We start from the raw sequence: 24110 nt of genomic DNA on the forward strand, positions 1-24110 counted from the left end.
AAGCTTCCGTAGTGGGACTGGAAAAAGGAGGGAACCTGGAGACTGACTGTGGATCAGCCCTCCCAGTACCAGGGCCGGGGGAGTGGGGGGCACTCCTCACTGTCTGCATCTTCCCGCCAGCTGCGCTGCATGGCATACTCCTGCTCCAGGGTCAGCGGCTCTGAGGCTGTCAAACGCTGCAGCTCCTCTGATTTCATCCACTCGTGATACCTGCTGGGACAGAGGGGTGACCTTAGACATGGAGGACTCATTCAGAGGCATATGTCTGACACCTTATAATGTGAGGGTCCAAAACCCCACAGGGCTAACACAGGGCTCAAAGAAGACCCAAAGGGTTATGACTGCTCCTAAGGCAGGGGCCACAGGCACAAGACCCAGAAGCAAGCTAGTCTTACAAGAGAACAGCAGGAGGAGTCAGTTCTATCTGTCCAACTTCCTATCCTGTCTCGGATCAGTGCGGAAGAGCAGTCTGAAACCAAACATTCTTCAAATTCCAGAAGGGGAAGTATATGGCAAGCCGACCTCAACAAAGGCGGCTGGACAGATCCCCACAAAGTTAGGGCACCAGGAACCCTCAAACGGAACACTACAAGTAGAGAATACCCAGCTACAGCACCCCTAACCCAACCTACCAGCCATGTGCCAACTGCCCCCACAGGAATCCCATCAGGACTCGGTCCTGGCCTTTCGCATGGTAGATATCACAACTCATCAGCTCAGAGTTTAAGGACAAGCTAACATTAAGTCTCCAAGAACTGAACATAATCCCTGACACCAGGGAAACATCACTCATTTATGATTAGGTGAAAAGACAATTTCTTTTTCTTACACATTTTAGTTTACATAAAGCAGTTCCTTGCTGAAAGGCCAAAAAGAAAGCTGAGAGAAAGAAAGGGAAGAGGATGGGCAGCTCCTTCCAAGGAAGTCACAGTCCCCAGCTTCTGCTATTTTTTTTTTTTTGTTTTTTGAGACGGAGTTTCACTCTTGTTGCCCAGGCTGGGATTACAGGCATGTGCCACCACACCCGGCTAATGTTTTTGTATTTTCAGTAGAGATGGGGTTTCTCCATGTTGGTCAGGCTGGTCTCTTTTTTTTTTTTCTGAGATGGAGTCTCCCTCTATCACCCAGGCTGGAGTGCAGTGGCACAATCTTGGCTCACTGCAAGCTCCGCCTCCTGGGTTCACGCCATTCTCCTGCCTCAGCCTCCCAAGTAGTACGGACTACGGGTGCCCGCCACCATGCCCAGCTAATTTTTTTGTATTTTTAGTAGAGATGTGGTTTCACCGTATTAGCCAGGATGGTCTCTATCTCCTGACCTCGTGATCTGCCCGCCTCAGCCTCTCGTGCTGGGATTACAGGCCTGAGCCACTGCGCCCAGCCTTTTTTCTTTTCTTTTCTTTTCTTTTTTGAGACAGAGTCTTGCTCTGTTACCCACGCTGGAGTGCAGTAGTGTGATCTCGGCTCACCGCAGCCTCCCCCTCCCCGGTTCAAGCGATTCTCCTGCCTCACCCTCCCAAGTAGTTGGGATTACAGGTGCCTGTCACCAAGCCCACCTAATTTTTTTGATTTTTAGTAAAGACAGGGTTTCATCATGTTGGCCAGGCCGATCTCGAACTCCTGACCTCGTGATCCAACTGCCTCAGCTTCCCAAAGTGCTGAGATTACAGAAGTGAGACACCTGGCCTTTTTTTTTTTTTTGGAGACGGAGTCTCGCTCTGTTGCCCAGACTGGAGTGCAGCAGTGTGATCTTGGCTCACTGCAACCTCCGACTCCCTGGTTCAAGCGCTTCTTCTGCCTCAGCCTCCCGAGTAGCTGGGATTACAGGTACCTGCCACCAAGTCTTGCTAATTTTTTGTATTTTTAATAGAGACGGCGCTTCATCATGTTGACCAGGCTGGTCTCGAACTCCTGGCCTCATAATCCGCCCACCTCAGCCTCCCAAAGTGCTGGGGTTACAGGTGCCAGCCACCGTGCCGGCTTTTTTTTTTTGAGACAGGTTCTTGCTCTGTCACTCAGGCTGGAGTACAGTGGTGCAATCACAGCTCACTGCAGTCTTCAGCTCCTGGGCTCAGGCAATCCTCCCACCTCAGCCTCCCTAGTAGCTGGGACTACAGCTGTGCACCACCATGCCTGACTAATTTTTATATTTTTTGTAGAGATGAGGTCTCGCTATGTTACCCAAGCTGGTCTCGAACTCCTGGGCTCAAGCGATCCTCCTGCCACAGCCTCCCAAAGTCCTGGAATTACAGGCGTGAGCCACGGCACCCAGCCTTTTTTTCCCCCCTCATATATAGTTATTTCTCACAACCAATGTATCTTCTTAGGGGAAACAGCCCTGAGACTGAGGCTGTACCTTACACAGCTCTGGATGCTGCTACGCACCCCATGTCAAGCAGGAAAGATACCTGGGCACATGCTCCGAGGTGTAGGGTACAAGTACCACCTTCTTCCCCAGCAGCATGGTGTTCTGATTCAGCCTCATGGTAGCAGCCTGCATGCAGATAGGGAGAGCAAAGACTTCAGGACCCTGAATTTCCAACTTTGGGTGGGAGCTCCGGCTTTCCTCCTGGGGCTAAGTTGACTTACGTTATTCTTTCCTTCCAGACACTCCAGAGAATACAGACTCCAAAAATTCTTGCTAGAAAGAGAACCGGGATGGTTAAGGATTATTAAACAATCTTTGACTCCCACCCCAGGGGGCCAAGCCTGGGCTCCGTTTCTGCTGGTTCCTTCCGTCCACTCCCCAGAACTTCGATTCCTCAAACCCAAGCACCAAGTACCAAGCCTTATCTCTAGAGCTCCCATTACTTGCCCCAGTCCAGGGATTCCAACCTAGAGTCAACTTTCAGCCCTGCCTTAAACCTGCTTCCGGCCTCACCGTGGCGACCACCCCACGGGGCTCTGGCCACTCCCTCCTCCCCGCCTCCGACCACTTCAGGGCTAGGCGGGCTTAATCTCAGGCCCTCCCCTTTAAGTGGCGTTCTAGATCACTTTCCTCGACCCTCCAACCACGCGGACCCGGGTACTGCCAAGCTCACACCCACCCACCACCGACGAAATCGTCCACTGCAGAAGGGGTGATCCACCTCCTCCAACCAGCCACGCTCCCAGGCCCAACCGGCTGCCGCCCCTCCCACATGCGCGTGAGAGCGCGCCCCGCCCACTTCCGCCATGCTGACGGCAGCCGCCTTGCCCCAATCCCGGTCCCGCCCCCGCGAGGCGCCCAGTCAGCGGACTAGAAGAAGGTGGGCTGCGCGGCGGGCGCATGCGCGCTGCGGACGCTGGTGCGGGACAGCTGGCGCCGGCAGCAGCCTGCTGGCGGGAGGTGGAGGCTCCGGAGCTGGCTGTGCTGCAGGTGTCGGGTCGGGTCGGGTCGGGTCGAGTCGGGACGGGACGGGCGGGAGAGGACTGGACGGGATGGGATAGGTTGGGGCGGGGCGGGGCTGCATCAGACTCGGGACTCCTCCAGGAGGCAGAGAGAGGGAGAGGCTGGGAGTGGGGCTCTTGAGAAAAGAGGGAGCTTTGAGGGTGGGGAACCCTAAGAGAGTAGGTTGGGTCAGGGAGTGGAGGCCCCGTTAAGAAAAGAAGGCCTTAGGGCCTTGAGTGGGGTTGGAGGGATAATGTAGGAAAGCCCCCAGCTCCCTGCCCTAGGCAGAGGCGGCAGACAGTTCCTTGGGCTCCCCTGTGTGGTAGTGAGCTCCTGGTTGCTGTAATTAAATGGGGATAACCACCCCAGAGCGTGGAAAGGGGGCTTTTGTGGTGGGTAAGACTTAGTGGCTTTAGAGGCCCCTTCAATCACTTGCACTCCGAGCAACATTGAAAACATCCGTGCTGGGCACAGAGCAGTGCCCTGCAGAGCAAGGGAGAAGTTAGAAGAAATCGTCCAGATTTCTGTCATCCGGGGTGACCCCTCCCTCGGGGTTGAGTCTTGTGACAGATACTGAGGCCCTAAGTGTCTGTGATAAAAGAACCAGAGGTGGCGGGGAAAGGCTGCAAGCCTCCTCCCACCCCATCTCAGTCCATCAGACAGGTGAACTCCGCTCTTTTGTTTTAAAGAGGTGCAGCAGCCGCCGCCCCTGCACCTAAGGAACCTCGGCTGCCAGCGCTTCCTCACTTTTGGAAATGGCGGGTGAAATTACGGAGACCGGGGAACTCTATTCTTCCTACGTGAGTGTGACTTATAGAACCTTTTGCTCACTGAAGTGTTCCTGGCTTCTAGAAAAGCACACTGCTTCCTGGGGATGGGACTAGTGAGTGCTGCTGCTTGAGCAGACCGTGGTGGAAGCAGGATGGGGGAGTTCCATGGGGCAGCGGCTACAGGGCTACTCTGGTGGCTCAGAATGTAAGTCAGATTTATTCTCTTTTTAAGGTGTTTGTCACAGTGGTCAAACCAAACAAAATCGCCGTGCTGTTTGTAATGTTAATCCTGAGCCAGGCGCGGTGGCTCACGCCTGTAATCCCAGCACTTTGTGAGGCCCAGGTGGGCAGATGTCCTGAGGTCTGGAGTTCAAGACTAGCCTGGCCAACATGGTAAAACCCTGTCTCTACTAAAAATACAAAATTCGCCAGGCATGGTGGCATGTGCCTGTAATCCCAGCTACCCGCGAGGCTGAGGCAGGAGAACCCGGGAGGCGGAGGTTGCAGTGAGCTGAGATCGAGCCATTGCACTCCATCCTGGGCAAAAAGAGCGAAACTCCGTCTCAAAAATAATGTTCATCTCCAGGCTACCACTTGCCTGCAGTGCTGCCCTTCAGATGAACAGTGATTGACAGCTGTTGACTCTGGGTTTTGCTCATCTCAGTAGTTGGAAACTGCTTTGATCTTTACTGAATTTTAAATTGCACAACTTTTATAGTCTTGGATGGCGTAAGACGCAGTGAAAGCATACAAAGACTTCTAATTACAGTTTGGTGGACTCTGCAATTAGAACAGCTAGCATGATTGATTTCACTGTCTTAGGTCTGTGTTGCCTCTCGCTGCCCCCAACACATACTCAATTTATCTTCTCTATGTAACGTATGATTGGTCATAGTTGTTACATCACAGGGCCATCTTGTCTGGATAAGTAGCCAGAGGGTTGGAATAATCAGATGGTTGACTCAGGTTGTTACCAACTATCCCAGGCAAAAGCAGCACTGCCCTAAGTAGCAAGAGTCTTCTTTCTAGAACTTGACCTGCCTTCAACAGCTGCCCTGCCTTGTACATAGCTTCCTAGCCTGGGGATCCCTGGTCTTTTTCTGCTAGCTTCACAGACTAGCATTGTGGTGTGATGGACAAGGAAGTGTCTCCACAAGGAAATGTCTTAGAGATACTTCCTTCACAGCTGGAAGAAAGCCTTCCTGATTCCAGAGTCTTCCTGTTGGGCCTGTGCCATTCATGTGTGGCAGTAAAGGAGGCTTCTTCACCCTTCACCTCTGTAATTTCTCAGGGGAAGTCTTTTTTTTTTTTTTTTTAAAGACAGAGTTTCACTCTGGTTGCCCAGGCTGGAGTGCAATGGCGCAATCTCAGCTCACTGCCTCCGCCTCCTGGGTTCAAGTGATTCTCCTGCCCCAGCCTCTCAAGTAGCTGGGACTACAGGCATGCACCACCCCGCCTGGCTAATTTTTTTGTATTTAGTAGAGACAGGGTTTCACCATGTTGGTCATGCTGGTCTTGAATTTCTGACCTCAGCTGATCCACCTGCCTCGTCCTCCCAAAGTGCTAGGATTACAGCTGTGCGCCACTGCACCCGGCCTCTCAGGGGAAGTCTTTCATGAACCCTGGAATGGAATGAATAGTGTCCCTCTCGTTTGTGGAATTATGTAACAGCTCTCAGCCTCCTGAGAGCTGTTTTCATTGCTGTCAGCGATGAAATCTCCATGCTGTCTATTGATATAAAAGTCACCACAGTTCCTGCTTTTTCTTACAACATCTGTAAACTTAAAGATAAGGAAATGAGTCATCCCTGTAAGTAAGTTTTGTAAGGAAAACACTTTGATATGTCCCCATTTCTAGTGTGTCCGGTTGTTTAAGGGGTCCTTTCATAAGTCACGTGCCCACAGGAAATCAGGAAGTTAGGCCCGCAAGCTTCAGTGCCCTCTGCCCTTTTTTGTTCTCCATCTCCTATGTTTTTTTTTTTTTATTATTATTTTATTATTTTATTTTTTTTATTATACTTTAAGTTCTAGGGTACATGTGCATAACGTGCAATAAATGTGTTTTATTTCGTTCAGGGTCTTTGTTGTCCAGAGGGCCAGCTCTGGGCATTGGCCATAAACAAGTGCTTGTGTTCTTTTATCCTACTGGTGAAGAGAGATGTAGGGAGGAGGTGGGGTGCGGTGGGGATGATGTGGCATCAAACAGGAGGTATAGTGGTCAGTGTTCTGAGGGGAGGAGACACCTGCTTCCTAAGGGTTCCTTCACTCCCCCATCCTCAAACAATTCTTGGTCCTCTGTACCACCAGAAGAGTTTGTCACTGAGCTCAGATGAGCTATGGAACTAACTTGCTGCTGATGCTGCTCTGACTACCCCTGCAGGCCCCAGCTCAAGACAATGTGAACAGAACGCTGCTCTGGCTGCCTTGGGAAACCAAGAAAGGGGGCATGTAATTCATATGTGTTCTTCAGCCCATGGTCATTTACAAGACAAAGCTTCTCCTTAGTTCTTTATTGCCCCATTTATTTTGAGTTCTTTTCCCCTTCAGGAGTTCCAAGGATGTTCGCTTTAGCTTGAATTATTCTGCCTAAAATATTTGTAACAAGTAGATGAGCCACCTAGGTGGCTCAGATGTCCCACTCTCTCAAGGATAGTGCTGAACACAGGAACGTGGTTCAGACGGGTACATGTCCCCATAAGGGATCTCAGGACAGGCATGTCTGTTTCTCCATTTATGAGGACCAGGAGTGACACAGAACTGAAGTGGTTGTCGTGTGATCAAAATACAGGATGCCGTAGGTCACGCCCAACAGAAGGGTCAGCCACTGAGGGTGCCTCTGCCTGCTGGTTCCTGCTCAAGATTGTTGTGGTTGCTTTCGAAGGAGAGAGTGCTTGTTTCACACCCTGAAATCCTAGTCATTGCTTCCGCATCTTTGCTGCCTTCTGTTTCCTTTGACAACTGTCAGAAGGGAAGCTGTTGAAAGATACTGGTGACGTCTGCCCCATGCAGGTCATAAGTGAGGCTGCTGGGTGGAGGTGAGGCATGTGGGATGCTGCACTGAGCTCTCTAGAGCATAGGAGAGCAGGCCAGCAGTCCCAAGGAGCAGTGCCTGTGCCTCCTCCAGTGCAGCCACAGAGGAAGAGGTGAGAATTGGAGGTAACTCGGTTTAGGATGCATGCATTGGTCTTCATTATCGAGACTGCAGTAGAGCCTGTTCCTCAGCTTTCTGCCACTACTTCCCAGAGTCTGGCCCACAGAACCGTCCCACGACCAACAGAAGAGAAGGTCTCCTTTCTCTTCCTTCCCCACAACCCCTCCTGACCCAGCCTGTGGCTCAGCCCAGATTTGCTTCCTGCCTCTACGTCTGCTCCTTGTGATTGGCCCTCACTGATTACCTTTACAGAAGGTAACGAGGATTGAATGCTTGCCAGGACTGCCGCAGTCCTCAGAAAGCAGAGAAGTCCTACATTACCCTGCAGGATTCCCTGAGCGCCCACTAAACACACAGGGCTTGCTTTGGAACTGAAAAAATTGCCGCAAAGCAAGACAACTGCAATGACCCATTTCCGCTCTCAACTGTAGTTTCTCTCTTCATTCATTTCTTTGTAAAGTTCTTAAAGGTTCGTAAGTTTCTTTTGGGAGCATGCTTATTTCATTGTACCTCTCTCTACAGCAGTGGTTGTCAGCTAGTGGTGATTCTGCCCCCCAGAGGACAGTAGGCAGTGTCTAGAGGCATTTTTGATTGTCAGGACACTAATGGTTGGAGAGAGGTTGTTACTGGCACCTAGTGGGTAAAGGCCAGGGGTGTCACTAAACATCATACAATGCACAGGACAGGCCCCCATCGTGAAAAAAGACCTGGCCCCCAAATTTCCACAGTGCCCAAGCTGAGAAACCCTGATCCACAAGAGACCTTTGACTTTTACATCCCAAGACCTTTAAGCTTCCCTGAATTTACAGATGCCTCTTACACTGTTTAGTTCCCCCATAAAACTTTTGCCCAAGAACCATTACTTTCTTTCTTTTTCTTAAGACAGGGTCTCACTCTGACACCCAGTAAGCAATTACAGCTCACTGCAGCCTTGACTTCTGGGCTCAGGCGATTTTCCCATCTCAGTCTTCCAAGTAGCTGGGACTACAGGCGCTTGCCACCATCCCTGGCTAATATTTTTTATTTTTTGTAGAGACAGAGTCTTGCTACATTTCCTAGGCTGGTCTCAAACTGCTGGACTCAAGCCATCCTCCCACCTCAGGAGTGCTGGGATCACAGGCACGAGCCATCATACCTAGCCTAGAACTATCACTTTCTTATGCCTCTGTGCTTTCTCTTTGCTTCCATTATGGGAATCATTCTCCATAAAGAAATAAGGTTTTTATCCCTTCGTAAGTATTACTGCTAACAGAAGCGATAAGCAGAGCACAGAGCTGCAGGGAGGGCAGATGTTAGGTTGTCTGCTGGGGTCTGTTCTGTTAGTGCCCTGCTCCAAATGCTCCAAAACATCCAACCCCTTGTCCCATCCAAAAGGGCTCTGCGCAGTCTGACTGCAGCCTCTTCCAGCCCCACCCCTGGCCAGCTTACTGTGCTTGAGCCGCACAGGCCTTCTGAAAGCTCCTCGAGCCTACCTGCCGCGGTAGGCCTACTACCTGTAGGCCTCTGGACCGGGAAGCCTCTCCCTCGCCTGTCGCCTGGGCAGCACCTTCTCATCCTTCAGCACCCTTCCTGGGGTATCCACTGTTTCCAGTGCTTTCCCACTGTGTCTTCTCACAGCGCCCTGATTCTTTGCTTCATAACGCCTCTCTCAAGCTGAAACCGTGGTTGTTTTCTTCCCAGGCTGGAGCGCAGTGGCATGATCTCAGCTCACTGCAACCTCTGCCTCCTGAGTTCAAGTGATTCTCATGCCTCAGCCTCCCGAGTAGCTGGGATTATAGGCGTGCACCATCATGCCCGGCTAATTTTTTGTATTTTAGTAGAGATGGAGTTTTGCCATGTTGCCCAGGCTAGTCTCGAACTCCTCAGCTGAGACAATATGCTCACCTCAAAGTGCTAGGATCACAGGTGTGAGCCACCACACCTGGCCTGTAGTTGTTTTCTTGTTGTCTGTCTCCTCCTTAGAATGTAGCCCCATGAGTTCAAGGGCCATGTCTGTCTGGTTTATTATCATATCCTCAGTTCCAAGCACAGGGCCCAGTCTGTAGAAGGCTCTTGTTGGTTGTTGAATAAATGAACAGAACTGAACTAGCTAGGTGACCCATTCCCACCCTTGTACACACGAGCATGAAAGTGCCAGTGATTGAAACTAACCTCAGCAAAAGTAAACATGAGTTAGTTATAGACATTCACAGTTACTGTGAAAAGCCAGAACTTACCATTCAGAAGACCAGCAATGGGCTGTGTGTTCCCTGTCTCGCCTAGCTTCTGCCCTCAAAATTCTTCTAGCAGCACCACTCTGAGCCAGGACTCCCAGAGGGGAATCATATCGATGATGTTGTGATCCAAGCAAGGCAGTAGGAAGATAATTCAAACTTGTTTTCATCCTTCTGGAATTTGTCCATGGGATCAAATTGAGATTGCGGGCTGGGCGCAGTGGCTCACTCCTGTAATCCCAGCACTTTGGGAAGCCGAGGCGGGTGGATCACCTGAGGTCAGGGGTTAGAGATTAGCCCGGCCAACATGGCGAAACGCTGTCTCTAATAAAATTATAAAACTTAGCCAGACGTGGTGGGCGCCTGTAATCCCAGCTACTCCAGAGGCTGAGGCAGGAGAATCGCTTGAATCTGGAAGGCGGAAGTTGCAGTGAGCCAGGATCACACCACTGCACTCCAACCTGGGCAGCAGAGCAAGACTCTGTCTCATAAAATAAAAATTGAGATTGTGATATCCAAAACTGGATGATGAAGACTCTCAGCCTCACGTCAGAGATAACCCAAGCAGGGTCCAGTGCAATCAGCTGGGTGTTCCCATCTCCAGCCTGTGTGCCAGGCACCCTGAGAAATGCAGAAAGAAGTGAGACACAGCCCACAGTCACAGTGGGCTTCATATGTATTAACAGGGAAAAGAGAAATATGCCAATATCTGAAACCCAAGAGAGGGCATAAGAAGTGTTATTGCCACAAGGATTCAAAGGCGGGAGGCAGGACAACTTTGGGAGCCTGGGAAGGACTTTGTGGTAGAAGTTGCATTAGAGGCCGGGCACAGTGGCTCACGCCTGTACTCCCAGCACTTTGGGAGGCCGAGGCAGGCGGATCACGAGGTCAGGAGATTGAGACCATCCTGGCTAACACGGTGAAACCCCGTCTCTACTAAAAATACAATAAATTAGTCGGGCGTGGTGGCGGGCGCCTGTAGTCCCAGCTACTCGGGAGGCTGAGACAGGAGAATGGCATGAACCCGGGAGGTGGAGCTTGCAGTGAGCACTCCAGCCTGGGCGACAGAGCGAGACTCGGTCTCAAAAAAAAAAAAGAAGTTGCATTGGAATGGGCCCTGAAGGCTGGGTAGGAGTTGAGGGGCTGGGGAGGTGGCACAAGAGGGCTTTGGTCCTGTGCCAGGTATTCACGTACTGCAGGCAGAGAGCTTTCCTCTCCACAGGGTGGCCTCCCGTATGTCCTACTCTCAAATGTCCAGTTAGCACCTGCTGGGAAGCCTGTCTTTTCTAGCCACTGCCCAACCCCTCCTTCCCCCAGCCAATACCCCAAGGCGGGAGTTGGCCATCTCTATTTCTTCATGCCTTTTTTTTTTTTTTTTTTTTGAGACAGAGTCTCACTCTGTTGCCCAGCCTGGAGTGCAGTGGCACAATCTTGGCTCACTGCAACCTCCACCTCCCAGGTTCAAGCAATTCTTCTGCCTCAGCCTCCTGAGTAGCTGGGATTACAGGCACACGCCACCGCCCGGCTAATTTTTGTATTTTCAGTAGAGACAGGGTTTCACCATGTTGGATAGGCTGGTCTCAAACTCCTGACCTTGTGATCCACCCACCTCAGCCTCCCAAAGTGCTGGGATTACAGGAGTGAGCCACTGCACCCGTCCTCTTCATGCTTTAAAAAAAAAACATAATTGACCGAGTCTGGGAGAATGGGCACCAATTTGTGTGTTTCTGATCACAAATTCAGCATGTGGCTATCTTAGAAAACTTTTAAAATAAAGAAAAGCGCATCTTTCTAAGAACAGGAAGAGAAAATGAGAAACGGGTGAGCATTCCCAGAGATAGGGTGTTTGTCTTTTTTAATGATCAGAAACAGGTGGTAAAGCATACGATAAGTCGCCCAATTTAGCAGAGTACAGGAAGACCAGTTAGGAGTCTGCTGCACCAGTCCAGGCCAGAAAGACTCATTTGAATTGTAAATAAGGATAGGAGCCAGAGTTAGCCACCAAAGAAGTTACAGAAATAAAGTCACTAGGACTGTGATCTGGAGGGGAAGGAAGGAGGATGGGGCCACTAATGGGATGTCTAGGTGTAGGTGACTAGCGGGCAGCTGGACTTGAGGTCTGCAGAAAGGTTCATACTAAGAGAAATACACGAGGAAAGGAGGCGTTTGCTTGGTGGAGTCTGCTGATTGCGCCAGTAAAGGAAGCAGATGATGCCAAAATCAGGGTGGGCTTCTGGGAGGGAGGATTGGCAGGGGAGGAGGCTGGGGGACTGGAGAGCATCACAGAAGGGTAGGGGCTTGGGTCAGACAGGAAGTTCACGGTTCAGATCTTGGAAAGGGAATCATTGTAAACTGTGGGTTGGTTTAAAAACCTGAAGTCAGTGAGTGACCTGAGAAATCACTCTGAAGTTGGGTGAGCAAGCGGGGAGGGAAGAATGGGGAGTGGCTGCTAATGGAAATGGGTTTTTTTTGGGGGGGTGATAAAATGGAATTAGCTGGTGGTGCTGGTCACACAACCTTGTGAATATTACTAAAACCCACTGATGTATGTACTTTAAATGGGTGGATTTTATGGTATGTGAATTATATCTCAATTTTTTTAAAGAAAACCTGAAGTTGATATGGGGAGGGGGTGGAGAAAGGGAAGCATGAATATCCATGTCCCAAAGGACAATGGCAGTGACCTTGAGCCCACATGCTCAGTGGTCTTGGAAAAGTGGGTGTTTCTTTGAGGTCAGCATTATACGCTGACCTTTGTGCCAGGTACCCCGCCTATGGTGCTCTGTCCCCGGGAAGCCTACAGCCTGGTTGAGCAGAGTGCTAGCATCTGCGATGCAGCTTTAGGAGGGGCAGCAGTGATGACAGTAGGAATAGAGATGAAACTGAACCCCAGGGCTTGAGTCATCCACGTATTCATGTTTGGTTAACAGGCTCTGTGGTTGCAAGGCCTGGCTCCTTAGACCCCAGGTGTAATTCTCCTGTCCTGCCTCCTTCCCTGTCTAAAGTCTGGCCTTCTGGCCTCCACAGTGGTGCCATCACTAGGGTCGTTCCTTGGGAGCTGTTAAGGGGAGATGTTGATTAAGTTCTGGGCTTGAATGTCGCCTCTGTCGGTTCCAGGTTGGGCTGGTGTACATGTTTAACCTCATCGTGGGCACGGGCGCACTCACCATGCCCAAGGCCTTCGCCACCGCCGGGTGGCTTGTCAGCCTCGTCCTGCTGGTGTTCCTGGGCTTCATGAGGTGAGAGGCAGTGGGGGCTTTCCCACAGGGGCCAGGAGTGGAGCAGGAGGCAGTCGGCCCAGGAAGCCCGAACATGAGGGCACTGAGGGGTGGGAAGACACCTGTCTACCCCATCTCTAGCTCAGTGAGTCCCTGCCAGGGTAGTCAGAGAGGAGACAGTAGTCACAGAGGCCTCCTGGTGGCTTGTGTTAGTGGAGCGGTTACACAGCCCTGGTCAGATAAAAACCTGGACATCCACTAGGCTTTGGAATGTTTCACGTGATGCTGGCCTATTTCTTCCCTGGCAGATTTACCTCCCCTGCTATTAAATGTATGCTTTAGTAACATTACCATCAAGTTTTGCTGTCTGAGAAAATACCACCCAGCCACAGAAGAAGGATCTAACAAACATTTAAGGTGATATGGGAAATCAGTTTGGAATTTAGAATTTACTTAAGGTAATTCACGAATTAGGTGATAAACACACGCCTGGGTGCCTGATCAAGCATGGCACGCGCCTGTCGTGTACCTCCCCAGGTCTTTAGGGACGCCTACTCCTTGAGCCAGGTGTGTGGGCCTCACCAGCCAGTGCTTCAGGGAGGGTGGGTTCCGCCTGAGGCTCGTCTCGGGATTCCCACACACGTGGGGACAGGACGGGTCTGAAGTTTTCAGCAAGTGCCCCAGGCCAGGAAGGGATTTAGGACTAGGCACTTCCATCCTCAACCAGGTAGGAATCCACAAGCTGCAAAAAAGAGATGGGAAGGAGCACCTGGAAATACCTCCCCTGAGAGGCGACCCCCGATCTGTGCACCAAGCACCCTTCTGGGTACTGAGGGAGCCTCACCAACAACGATCTCTGCCTGTGCAGACTTGACTTTATTTTGTGGGGAGACAGACAGTGAGGATAATAAATGGGTAAATTGAAGAGTGAGCTGGAAGGCAGTGAGTGCTGTGGAAAGAGGAAGGCATAGCAGGGCGAGGGGACTAGGATGCCAGGTGAAGCAGGGTTAGGGAGGGCTGCATCTAAGTGAGGATCTGAATGGGGAGGGGGTGGGTACTGGTGGAAGGATGAGACAGAGCTTAGTAGTTGGAGCAAACTAAGACGTACAAGAAGGTGAATGGGATAGGAAAGCACCCATGGTTTTCAGTTTCTTCATGCGTTTCTTTTGGGGAGTTTTGAGAGTGAATCTTGGGACACTATTGGTTCATCATCTAATCTACTATGAGCCCTGGTAGCCAAGAGCTCTAGAAGTCTTTGTCCTTACATGACTCTGCTGTCCCCTTTAAAGGACCTTCAGCACAGGCAGCCATCGAATGGGAAGTGTTCATTAGGGGCTCCCTGGCAGGGGGTGCCACACCCCGCTCCTTGCTCAACCCATTTGTGTTTGAATGTGATCAACGAGTTGGCCTTGCGCAACCATGAGAAGTCTCTTTATGCCTTAATTAAGATTGATTTTAATTTCACTTCCAAAAAGAAGGGTAAATCCAAAGCCCTTAAAATGGTCACTTAGGCAAGATAATGAGAAAGCTTTCCTGGAGATGCTGAGGCAGTTGGAATGGGGATTTCAAAGCTGGCTGCTCCGCAGAGTGGGAGTGAGTGTGGGTTTAACTGGTGTGGGGCCAAGCGACTCCTCTGCCTCCTGCCACCTGACCTCGGGGCGAGCAGTCAGCCCCCCATCCCTTGTCAATACTCAGGGAGGGGCGGGGTGAGTCTGATGGCAGAGCTGTCCTGGCCTCAAGAAAGCAGGAGATGAGTGTTCGTCCCACACTGTTCCATGGCAGAGATGGACTCATACCTCAGGTTTTATTAGCAGGAAGGCAGCCCACTTCTGTATCCTCCGTTAACAAAAGCATTCGTGCATTCCAGCTGTCATCTAGGTCTCAAGTTTCTTTAAGAGGAAAAGAAAAGATGATTTTTCCAATCTAGTCTGACTTCTCGGCAAGCGTCTGATGCCACCTCCCAATCTCCCTTTCGAATTGGTCCATAGAAGTGCAAGCTTATTTTAACATTAGCCAGCTTATTTGGAAAGTAAAAAGTACTGCCAAAGAAAAAAGGGATGGATTCCGGAGCCAAGTGCCCATTTGCAATTTTCCATGCCGGCGCTCCTTCCATTAGTGCATATAATTGGGAGGTGACCATTTGCCTGTCCTTGCAAGGTGAGGCGAAAGCTGCCTGCTGTCCTTCCAGAAGCTGGGGGTCCCTTTGTGAACCAGCCTCCCCTCACTGAGAGCATCCTTTGGCATCTGTCCCCCCCGGCCCCTCCTGGGTATGCAGCACAGCTTGTCCCAGCATCGCTTCTGCCCCCAGCTCCCTCTCTCCTTTGGGTAGTTTTCCTCCCATCACTTAGTTCACACCCCTCTCTCTCGTGCACCGGAAATACGTTGTCACTTTAGACAGCAACATCAAAGCACGCACACCTTTTTACCGGGTAAAGCCCATCTCTAGGGAACAGATCTCAGAAAAGAGAATGGTCCAGGCTGGTGGGTCTGGTTGGTTCTTACAATGGTGTCTCCCTTCTCTCTGTCTCCTCCAACCTCCTGTCTGCCTTTGGCGCTGGGCACTCGGACCCCTCAGCTTCGTGACCACCACCTTTGTGATAGAGGCCATGGCTGCAGCCAACGCGCAGCTCCGCTGGAAGAGGATGGAGAACCTCAAGGTGTGTGTGTCTCTGGGCTATGCCTCTGTTCCACCAGGTACCCAACAGGCAGTCTCAGCAGCCCATTCTTTTCCTCTCAGTGCATGGCGGGCTATGTCCACGGCACTGCTCCCGGACTCCAGTCCCAGAGCTGAAGCTTAATAGCCACCTAAAGCTTAAAGCACGGATGGAGCCTCTGCCACTTTCCCGTCTCAGCCTCAGGCCCTCCTACCCCCACCCACACCCAGCTCAGCTGTTTGAAACCTTTGTACCCAGGAACTGTGCTGTTTCTTCTTCCCGAGTGAGTCTCCACCACCTCTGATGGGGCAGCATAGCTGTGCTGAGAGCTTCCTAATCAGATACAGATACCCTGCAGAAAGAACACAGGGGCCAGTGCAGTGGCTCACACTTGTAATCCCAGCACTTTGGGAGGCCGAGGCAGGCGGATCACTTGAAGTCAGGAGTTCAAGATCAGCCTGGTCAACATGGTGAAACTTCATCTCTACTAAAAATACAAAAATTAGCCAGGCGTGATGATGTGTGCCTGTAATCCCAGCTACTCAGGAGGCTGAGGCACAAGAATTGCGTGAATTGGGAGGTGAAGATTGTGGTGAGCCGAGATTGTGCCACTGCACTCCATCCTGGGCGACAGAGTGAGACAGTATGGAGTGGCAAGTGTCTCAAAAAGAAAAAAAAAAAAAGAGGCCAGGCACAGTAGCTCATGCCTGTAATCCCAGCACTTTGGGAGGCCGAGATAGGTGGATCACCCAAGGTCAGGAATTCAAGACCAACCTGACCAACATGGTGAAACCCCATCTCTACTAAAAATACAAAAATTAGCTGGCCATGGTGGCAAGTGCTTGTAATCCCAGCTACTCGGGAGGCTAAGGCTGGAGAACCGCTTGAACCTGGGAGGCAGAGGTTGCAGTGAGGTGAGATCGTGCCATTGCACTCCAGCCTGGGCGACAAGAGCAAAACTTCGTCTCAAAAAAAAAGAACGAAGGAAACAGGTTTACTATTGTCCCAGGGCTTTTCTGTAGAGTTCCATGCTCTTTTTTTTTTTTTTTTTTTTGAGACAGGGTGTTCGCTCTGTCACCCAGCCTGGAGTGCAGTGTTGCAATCACAGCTCACTGCAGCCTCAATCTCATAGGCTCAGGTGATCCTCCCATCTCAGCCTCCCAGGTAGCTGGGACTACAGGCACATGACACTACACCTGGCTAACATTTTGTATTTTTTTGATGTGCTCTTTTGTTTTCCTTTGTTTTTCTCCCTCCTCCTTGTCCATCCTACCGCCTCCCAGGAGGAGGAAGATGACGACTCCTCCACAGCCTCAGACAGCGATGTTCTCATCCGGGACAACTACGAGCGGGCAGAGAAGCGGCCCATCCTGTCTGTGCGTAAGTCTTGGGGTCCTCACAGGCCCGCACTTCCCTCTGGGCCACAGGGTTCCCTTTCTTCATGGAGAGGCCCTGGGGAGTCTCCCCGCAGACTCTGGCATTTCCTGCCCCCGGTTTCTGATGCAGGCCCTGTGGTAGACTCAGAAGATCACAGGGTTTCAGTCCTGGGCACAGGCCTGGCCCCTGCTGGCTTAGCCACTACTCAGATTTGCCGCTTGGTGAGTTCCTTGATCTCTGCACCTCAGTTTCCCGCCACCCACCTTCCTGTTGCTGAGATGATTAAATGCCTGGTTCCTTGCCTGGTGCACCCTGGAAGCTTGAGTAAATGTCGTTCTGTGGCGTCTCTTCTTCCTCCTGCCCTGTGCCCTCATGTTCATATACGCCCCTGCCTTGCTGTCTCCTTCCTGGTTGGCTGGGTTGGGCTCCGATGCCTGCTCTCCCTTTCACCCCAGCAGGAGCATCTCTGAATTCCCTTAAAAAAAAAAAAAAAAAGACTATGTTAAACTATGTCAAGCAGGAAACATTAGGAAAAGTTTTCTCGAGTTTGGACACTTGGGGATTTCATGGTTTAGATAATTCAGTGAGGTCCACACCACCCTCTGAAGCTCTTCCCATGAAGAACCACTTCCTCTTCATTGTTCTTTTGGCTCCGCAGAGAAACGTGGATCTCCCAACCCATTTGAAATCACAGACCGGGTGGAAATGGGACAAATGGCCTCCATGTTCTTCAATAAAGGTAGAAGTCCTTTTGGGGGTGGGGTGTGGGGAAATGGGGAGCTGGTGCTTCCCTGCAGACCTGCGCCCTTGTAATGAGGGCTCCACCCTGACAGCCAGACCATGGGGCGGAGCAGGTGGTAGAGCTGCTCCCTCAGCACCTGGAAGCCACCTTGCTGACCTGTTTTCCTCAATTCCTCCTTCTCTGTGAGCATTAAAAACAAAGAGGCAGCTGCTTTAGCGGAAGTCAAGAACCCAAGGAAGCTACTCCAGCGGAGGTCAGGAGCCCCAGGCCGCTGCTCCAGCGGAGGTCAGGAACCCCAGGCAGCTACTCCAGTGGAGGTCAGGAACCTGAGGCAGCTACAAAAGAAGCTTTTTCCTTTTCCTGCAAAGGAAGCTGATGGAGGCCACTGATGGTTTTGCACCTCCTGCTCGATTGCCTCTGACCTTGCCCTCTTCTGGCCGATTCTGTCTAGAATAACACCTTCTGACAGCAATGGGATCTGCTACACGCACGCCTGGGTCTGGTTTCCCAGTGGCCGGCAGAGGGCGCCGGGAGCCCACACCCAGGCTTGCCGAGTGAGCCCGGAGCCCTGAAGTGTGCTGGTGAATCTGCTCCTTCCTGGGATCTGGCTACAGCCATAAGGGAGCCATCCAGCTCTGGGGTTGAGTTGTTGGGTGTTCCAGCGGCATCTTATATCCCATGGCAAGTCTGGTTCTTTTGGAATATGAGCTATTTAAGAGTTTAGTGGCCGGGCACGGTGGCTTATGCCTATAATCCCAGCACTTTGGGAGGTGGGCAGATCACTTGAGACCAGGAGTTGGAGACCAGCCTGGCCAACGTGGTGAAACCCCATCTCAAGTGAAAATATGAAAGTTAGCTGGGCGTGGTGGTGCACACCTGTGGTCCCAGCCACACCAGAGGCTGAGGCACAAGAATCACTTGAACCCGGGAGGCGGAGGTGGCAGTGAGCTAAGATCACACCACTGCACTCCAGCCTGGGCTGCAGAGTAAGACCTTGTCTCAAAAAAAGAAAAAAGAGTTTAGTTTTTAATGCCCAGACCTGTTTATTTCCATTTCATTGAGAGTCACATTCTCAGTTCATCCTTCCCCTTGCAACTGTCTTGGAAGATTTTCTGCCCCTTTGTCAAAGCCCCATTTGTCGAGTGGGCTGCCCTACTAGTTCTTTCTAGTCTTAAATGTGGCTGCACTTAACTTAGAGCCGGGGGGGACTGTAGGAACTAGAATCTCCTTGACTGCTTTTAGGACATTAAGCATTTAGTTTGTCATTGGCAGGGCAATGTGATTATCAGCCAAAGGCCGCCCTAGGGCCTGGTTCACCCTCCCTGCTGGACCGACCTCACAGAGGGTTTTCAGAATTCAGCAAAACCAACTGGTCAGGTTCAGCCCACATCTGTGCTTCTCCTTTGTTCCATTTCTATCCCTCCCGTCTCACCAGCCTGAGCAAGCATAAGCGTTTCCTCCTGGCAGCCACACAAAGTCCCCTTCCAAATGCAAGCTTTAAAATAAAGTGCACATTGGAAGGAAGACGCATGCCTTTTAAACCTCCTTTCTCATTTTCGGGTTCTGCAATCTGCCCTGATTTCTTTAAGAATTCTAGGAACCAGCAGTTTTGCCTTTTTTCCCCCCACCACAGACTAGACTCTTAATTTGCCCAAATCTAATGGAAAATAAAGACGTTTGTCTGAGACCAGCCTCACACTTAGAGGGAGTCTGCTTCTCTACCCCAGAGTTTCTCCAGCTCAGTCCTGTTGATGTTTGGGCTGGGGAATTCCTCGCTGTGGGCCTGTTCTGTGCGTGGCAGGGTGCTGAGCAGCATCCCTGGCCTCTGCCTGCTAGTTGCCAGTAGCACCTCCTACTTATGACAGTCAAAACTGTCCTCAGCCATTGTCACATGTTCCCAGTAGGGTCTGGGAGGCAAAATCACCCCAGCTGAAAACCTCCGCTCTGCTCCATTCCTGATTCACAGACTGCCAGATTGTCATCTTCACCCTGGGTGGGGCTGCCTCCTCTCTAGGAGGCTGCCTTAGGGTCCCAGCTCATTTCTGGTAATCAGAAATGCCAGCCTAGCCATTGATGTCTTCTCAGGAAGTTCACTGATCCCTTATTTTGTGTCTAGTAATGAAGTTTATTGACCAGGGAGGGCCAATGGCAGTTTGTAAACAGAGCCAGAGTCCATTGGCAGGTGGAGGAAAGGCTGGGAGTGGGGTGGGGGACAGTGTGTCCCCTCAGAGCAGAAAGCAAGCTGGAGTGCAGGCTGTACCTGGAGCCTGGGCCTGAGTGACAGGCCAACCCCAGAGGCCACTAAGCTTGGACGTCAGGCTATCTCTGACATGTCAGGGAAGGACATGCCATATTCAAAAAGTGGGTGCTGAGGCCTCCTGGGTCCCCTTGAGGATCACGTTTTCTTAGTCTTTTCCCCGCCAGACTCCTAGGAACAGAGCTGACCTCACATGGCCCAGGAGTAACATGTCCTAGGCTTTCCCTTGGGGACCCTGCAGGCTCTTCTGAGCCACCAGGATTAAAAAGGAACTGTCACTTCATTTTTCTTTATGTTCTCAGAGAAACCAGCAGCTTGAGACCAGTGACATCAAAAACGTGAGCCTCAGTCTGAGCAAGGGTGGAGACTGGTTGTCTGGGCAGTAACCCTTAGGTCGTAGGGCCCTGCCACTCTCTTCAGAGCCGTTCCACCTGGCCTTTCTAGCGGGAGTCATTTGTGGAAGATGGCCCAGGTGGGATTCTTCTCACCCTCACGAGTTAGGAGACATTCATGGACTTGCCGGGGTCCTGAAACAAGTCTGATGGGATTAGGACTAGAGCCCTGTGTTCCCAACTGCTCGTTCAGCCTCCTGCTGGAGTGGGAGGGGACAAACGTTGCCTCTGCAGTGGGAGTGTCAGTGTCATGCACTATCCAGAGTCAGCGCTGTCCCTTGGGAGTGCTTCCCGTAAGAAGGCAATGGGCCTGTCTTGAGCACCATCTCCCCAGCACACCAGACCACCATGTGCTTGAGATCAGTCAGATTCAGAATGAGGCACTTGGCCTTTGGAAATCCAGGGCTTTTTGCCCTTTGGATCCCAGCTTCAGAGAGCTGGACTGTTTTCCGTCAACTTCTCTTTGCTTCAACTCTTTTAGTAGCAATCTCTTGTCTTAGAGCCCGGTGTTGGCTGACACCAGAGGGGGCCCCCAGCCCTTATGCACCCCGGGAGTCAGGCTCCTGACTGGGGGCATCTCTCCTCCCTCCTCACTCCCTGTCCATGCCAAGCCTCACACTCACCGTGCACCTGTCTGGCTTCAAAATCTCTCTGATCCTCCCAGCCTCGTTGAGTCCTCTCAGGTGAGAGTCATGAGCCAATCTGTCTCTTGTCAGCATCACAGTGTAGCCAGCCAGAAAAAGAAATAGGACTTTGGGGTCATTTTTCCACTTTTGTAGAAAGTTAACAGCTCAGAGAACTGAAAGCTATGAAAGAGGTAGAGATTTAGTCAAAAAAAAAAAAAAAACATGCAGACATCTCTTTATAGCTCCCTGACTGATGGCTGTGTTCCTTTCAGTGGGGGTCAACTTGTTCTATTTCTGCATCATCGTTTACCTGTATGGGGACCTTGCCATCTATGCTGCTGCCGTGCCCTTCTCCCTCATGCAGGTGACCTGGTGAGTACCCTCCTGACCCCCAGGCTGGCAGTAGCCAAAGGGGCTTCCTTGGCCAGTCAGGGCAGAGCATCCAGGGGAGAAGCACCATGCCAAGTGAGTTCATTGCATCTAGGGAATGCAGATGCCCAGGCCCTTTTCTGCACAGACCACAGCCAGCCATGCTCTCTGTCTTTAGCTCATGTCACTGTCCCCTTCCCTGCCCCACTAGGTTCCCACCAAGGGCTCCTGAGTCATTGGGAAATGGTGCTGCAGGAACAAGGAGGGCGCGTCCTCAGAGATGCATCCCGCAAAGTGCTTTGTGAAAAGTCTGATTGTTGGTGCTCAGGCAGCTGTGCAGGGAGTGGCTTCTGTCTCCCCCAGCCCAGCCAGGCGGCCTCGCTGAGCCTGGGCCTGCTGTCATTCTTTTTATCAGCAGCGCCGCTGGCAACGACTCCTGCGGTGTGGAAGCAGACACCAAATACAATGACACCGACCGGTGCTGGGGGCCCCTGCGCCGAGTGGACGCCTACCGCATCTACTTGGTGAGTGTCTGTGCCTCTGTGGCCCCTGCCCCAGCCCAGCCTGGGCAGCTGAGGGCATCTGAAGTGCCTTTACTTCCAGGTAGAATCCCTTCCCCAGAGAGGAGGGTCTACCCTTCTCCACACTCTGGCTAAGCACTGGGGCCTTGGCCCCAGGCAGAAATGGATCGCGTCACTAAGAGTCTAGCCCCCAAGTTCCTGGCAGCAGGCCTCAAAGTCAAGTGTGGTTTGGAGTAGGCACTCAGGTCATAGCCAGATTCAGGACCGTGACTGTTGTAAACTGAGCTCAGCCTCTAGGGCCACCCTCAGCGGAGTTCTCCAAGAGTGCCACATCTCATTTTTTCCAGAAACTTTCCATATTTTGACCTTACTCCTGGCCAGCTCAAGAGCATATGGTTCGCTGCTGGGTCTGGCCGTAAACATCCTCTCCAGATAGGGAAGGGTCAGCCCAGCTCTGTTCCTATCTTCCCTCGTCTCATCCTCCCAGCGGACAAGAGAAGACGATGAATCTCCAGGCTCGTTCTTGATTGCTTTGTGCTGTTGGCGGGGGCCAGGGAGCTGAATAATACGCCAGACAGGTCCTGGATAATAAGATACAAAAGCAGAGACAGTTATTTATCTCTGCCTACTTTGGGGGCGGGACTCAGAAATGTTTTGCTTTAACTGTTGCAGTATCTGTTAATATTCTCTGCTTCCTCTTGGTCCTCCTCAGCCCTGACATAAATTTAGGTGTGCTAGGTGACACACAGTGTGACACGTGGCCAGTTGGCTGATCTGGAGCAGGGAGGCAGGGACCAAGAGACAGCCAAGCTTTTCAGGGAGCTGGCCTCCCGACTTCATTATCCCTGTCTGAGGAAAGGTTTCCACAGGCCCTGCAGGCTATTTGGGGTTGGATTTGTTAACCCCAAGGGGACACTGAATGGTTTTTCTTGCCCTCCTAGTCCCACTCTACAGCCGTGCTGCAGGAGCCCTATGGCCTGGGCCGTGGAGAGGTTGGTTTTCCTCTCTGCATCTCTGGAGCAGTCAGCTAATGGTCGGTGTTTCTTCTGCACATTCATCTGTAGCTAGCAGTTTGTCTTTTAGTAGAGCTGCGTCCCTGATTCCTCCGTTGCAGGTCTGGTGGGAATTTGGTAGCAGGTTAATTGTCTGGAACCCTTCTCTACCTCCCCCAGCCTTGGGGCGGGAAAAGGCACCAGCATGGCAGCCGGAGGGGTGAGCCCAGGCACTAGCAGCACAGCTGAGACTCGTTAGCCTCTTAGCACTCAACAAACCATGATTGATAAAATTAGCAGAGGTATTAGTAAATGAAAGGCCCCATCTGGATCTCTAGCAGGGTAGATGGGCAGAAGGAGGGGATGGAGGATGGGGTTTGAGTGGCTCAGACAGACACTGTGGCCAATATTCAGGGCAGAGCAGCCACAGCAGAGCCAGTCTGGTGGGTCTTTGCTGGGGAGGCTGCTGGAATCTAAAGACCGTGCCAGGCAAACTCCCTGCCCACCAGCAAAACGGATACTACGTGCTGGGAATATTGGCTGCTGCTATTTGCCTGATAAATTATTTAGAAGCATTATTCTTGCCTTGTTAAATGGTTCCCTCACTTATTCCTACAAACCTTCCACATGATGGAAGCCTCCCTCCCTGGATCTCAATAACTCTCTGACCGAACAGAAGGAACCCTTCAGGAAAACAGACAGGCATTAATTACTGCCTTCATCTCCCAGATATTGCACTTATAACTCATGGAGCTAATTGTCATCAGAGCCTGCAAAAGCCACGAAAACAGGAAGCAGAGGCCGCAGAACAGGAGTGGAGACCCTGACTGCCCACGAGAGCCTTTTTTTCTGGGCCAGTGACAGTATCCTTCCCCCATAGCCCAGTCCCCTGCTGGGGGCTTCTGTTTGCTCAGAGGCTTTTGGTTTGCATGGGCTCTTCTACCCAGTTTGGAGAAATCAAGGCAGATGGGCCTTGGCATTGTCTCAGAAGTCACTTCACAGTTTTGCATGTGGCTCCCAGGGTGTGAAGTTCTGCAGAACAGTAAGTAGCCTGCTGTTCCCCTGACCCCAAACTCTGGTGCTTTCTTTGCTCTGCAGGCCCTTCCCCTCCCTCAGTGAGTTGGAAGGGGCAGAGTGACTGGCGGAAGAGGTTGGCAAAGATGTGGGTGTCCTCTCTCAGTCCTGAGCTCTCCTGCAAGTGATGATGGCATGTTCCCCTCCCAAGTCTGACCTGCAGGGCTTATCCCTGTGTGTCTTTGTAAAGGTCAGGGGAGTTAGATTCCATCAACTGGCCCCTTGGGCCCCAGAGGAGGAGGGCTGTGCTTACCCGCTGCCCCCTGGTCATTCTGTTTCAGAAAATTGTCCATCCCTTCTAGGGATGCCACGCTGCCTTTTACCACCAGCTGTTTCTGATTTTGCTGCCAGCCAGACTTCACTCAAAGTGTTCAGCAAGGCAGCGAGC

At 51.6% G+C, this 24110-nt stretch overlaps 2 protein-coding genes across 18 annotated transcripts in view; one reads left to right on the top strand and one right to left on the bottom strand.

The window, feature by feature from the left end:
- Positions 1–3197, bottom strand: part of NAT9 (N-acetyltransferase 9 (putative)) — a 6418-nt gene extending 3221 nt beyond the window's left edge. For 4 of the 15 annotated variants that reach the window (XM_023211887.2, XM_023211879.2, XM_023211877.2 and 1 more), the window contains exons 1-4: positions 3045–3165; positions 2587–2638; positions 2406–2491; positions 101–213 (exon numbers count right to left, since the gene is read on the bottom strand). In XM_023211887.2, the coding sequence (XP_023067655.1) occupies positions 101–213; positions 2406–2491; positions 2587–2638; positions 3045–3139 (346 nt within the window). In that variant the 5' untranslated portion in view covers positions 3140–3165. Of the gene's footprint in view, positions 1–100; positions 214–2405; positions 2492–2586; positions 2639–2832; positions 2854–2878; positions 3020–3044 lie in introns of those variants that run through there. The other 11 variants (XM_023211880.2, XM_023211878.2, XM_023211876.2 and 8 more) reach the window with 5 other exon arrangements.
- A 4-nt stretch (positions 3198–3201) lies between these two features.
- The window catches only part of TMEM104 (transmembrane protein 104), a 63117-nt gene continuing 42208 nt past the window's right edge, over positions 3202–24110 (top strand). Inside the window, exons 1-8 of one of the 3 annotated variants that reach the window (XM_023211871.2) lie at positions 3202–3355; positions 4057–4167; positions 12618–12739; positions 15294–15375; positions 16656–16752; positions 17408–17488; positions 21039–21138; positions 21551–21659. In XM_023211871.2, the coding sequence (XP_023067639.1) occupies positions 4123–4167; positions 12618–12739; positions 15294–15375; positions 16656–16752; positions 17408–17488; positions 21039–21138; positions 21551–21659 (636 nt within the window). In that variant the 5' untranslated portion in view covers positions 3202–3355; positions 4057–4122. The remainder of the gene's footprint in view (positions 3356–4056; positions 4168–12617; positions 12740–15293; positions 15376–16655; positions 16753–17407; positions 17489–21038; positions 21139–21550; positions 21660–24110) is intronic. The other 2 variants (XM_023211872.2, XM_023211873.2) reach the window with 2 other exon arrangements.

Source organism: Piliocolobus tephrosceles, chromosome 16, assembly GCF_002776525.5.
Source record: "Piliocolobus tephrosceles isolate RC106 chromosome 16, ASM277652v3, whole genome shotgun sequence".
NCBI lineage: Eukaryota > Metazoa > Chordata > Mammalia > Primates > Cercopithecidae > Piliocolobus > Piliocolobus tephrosceles.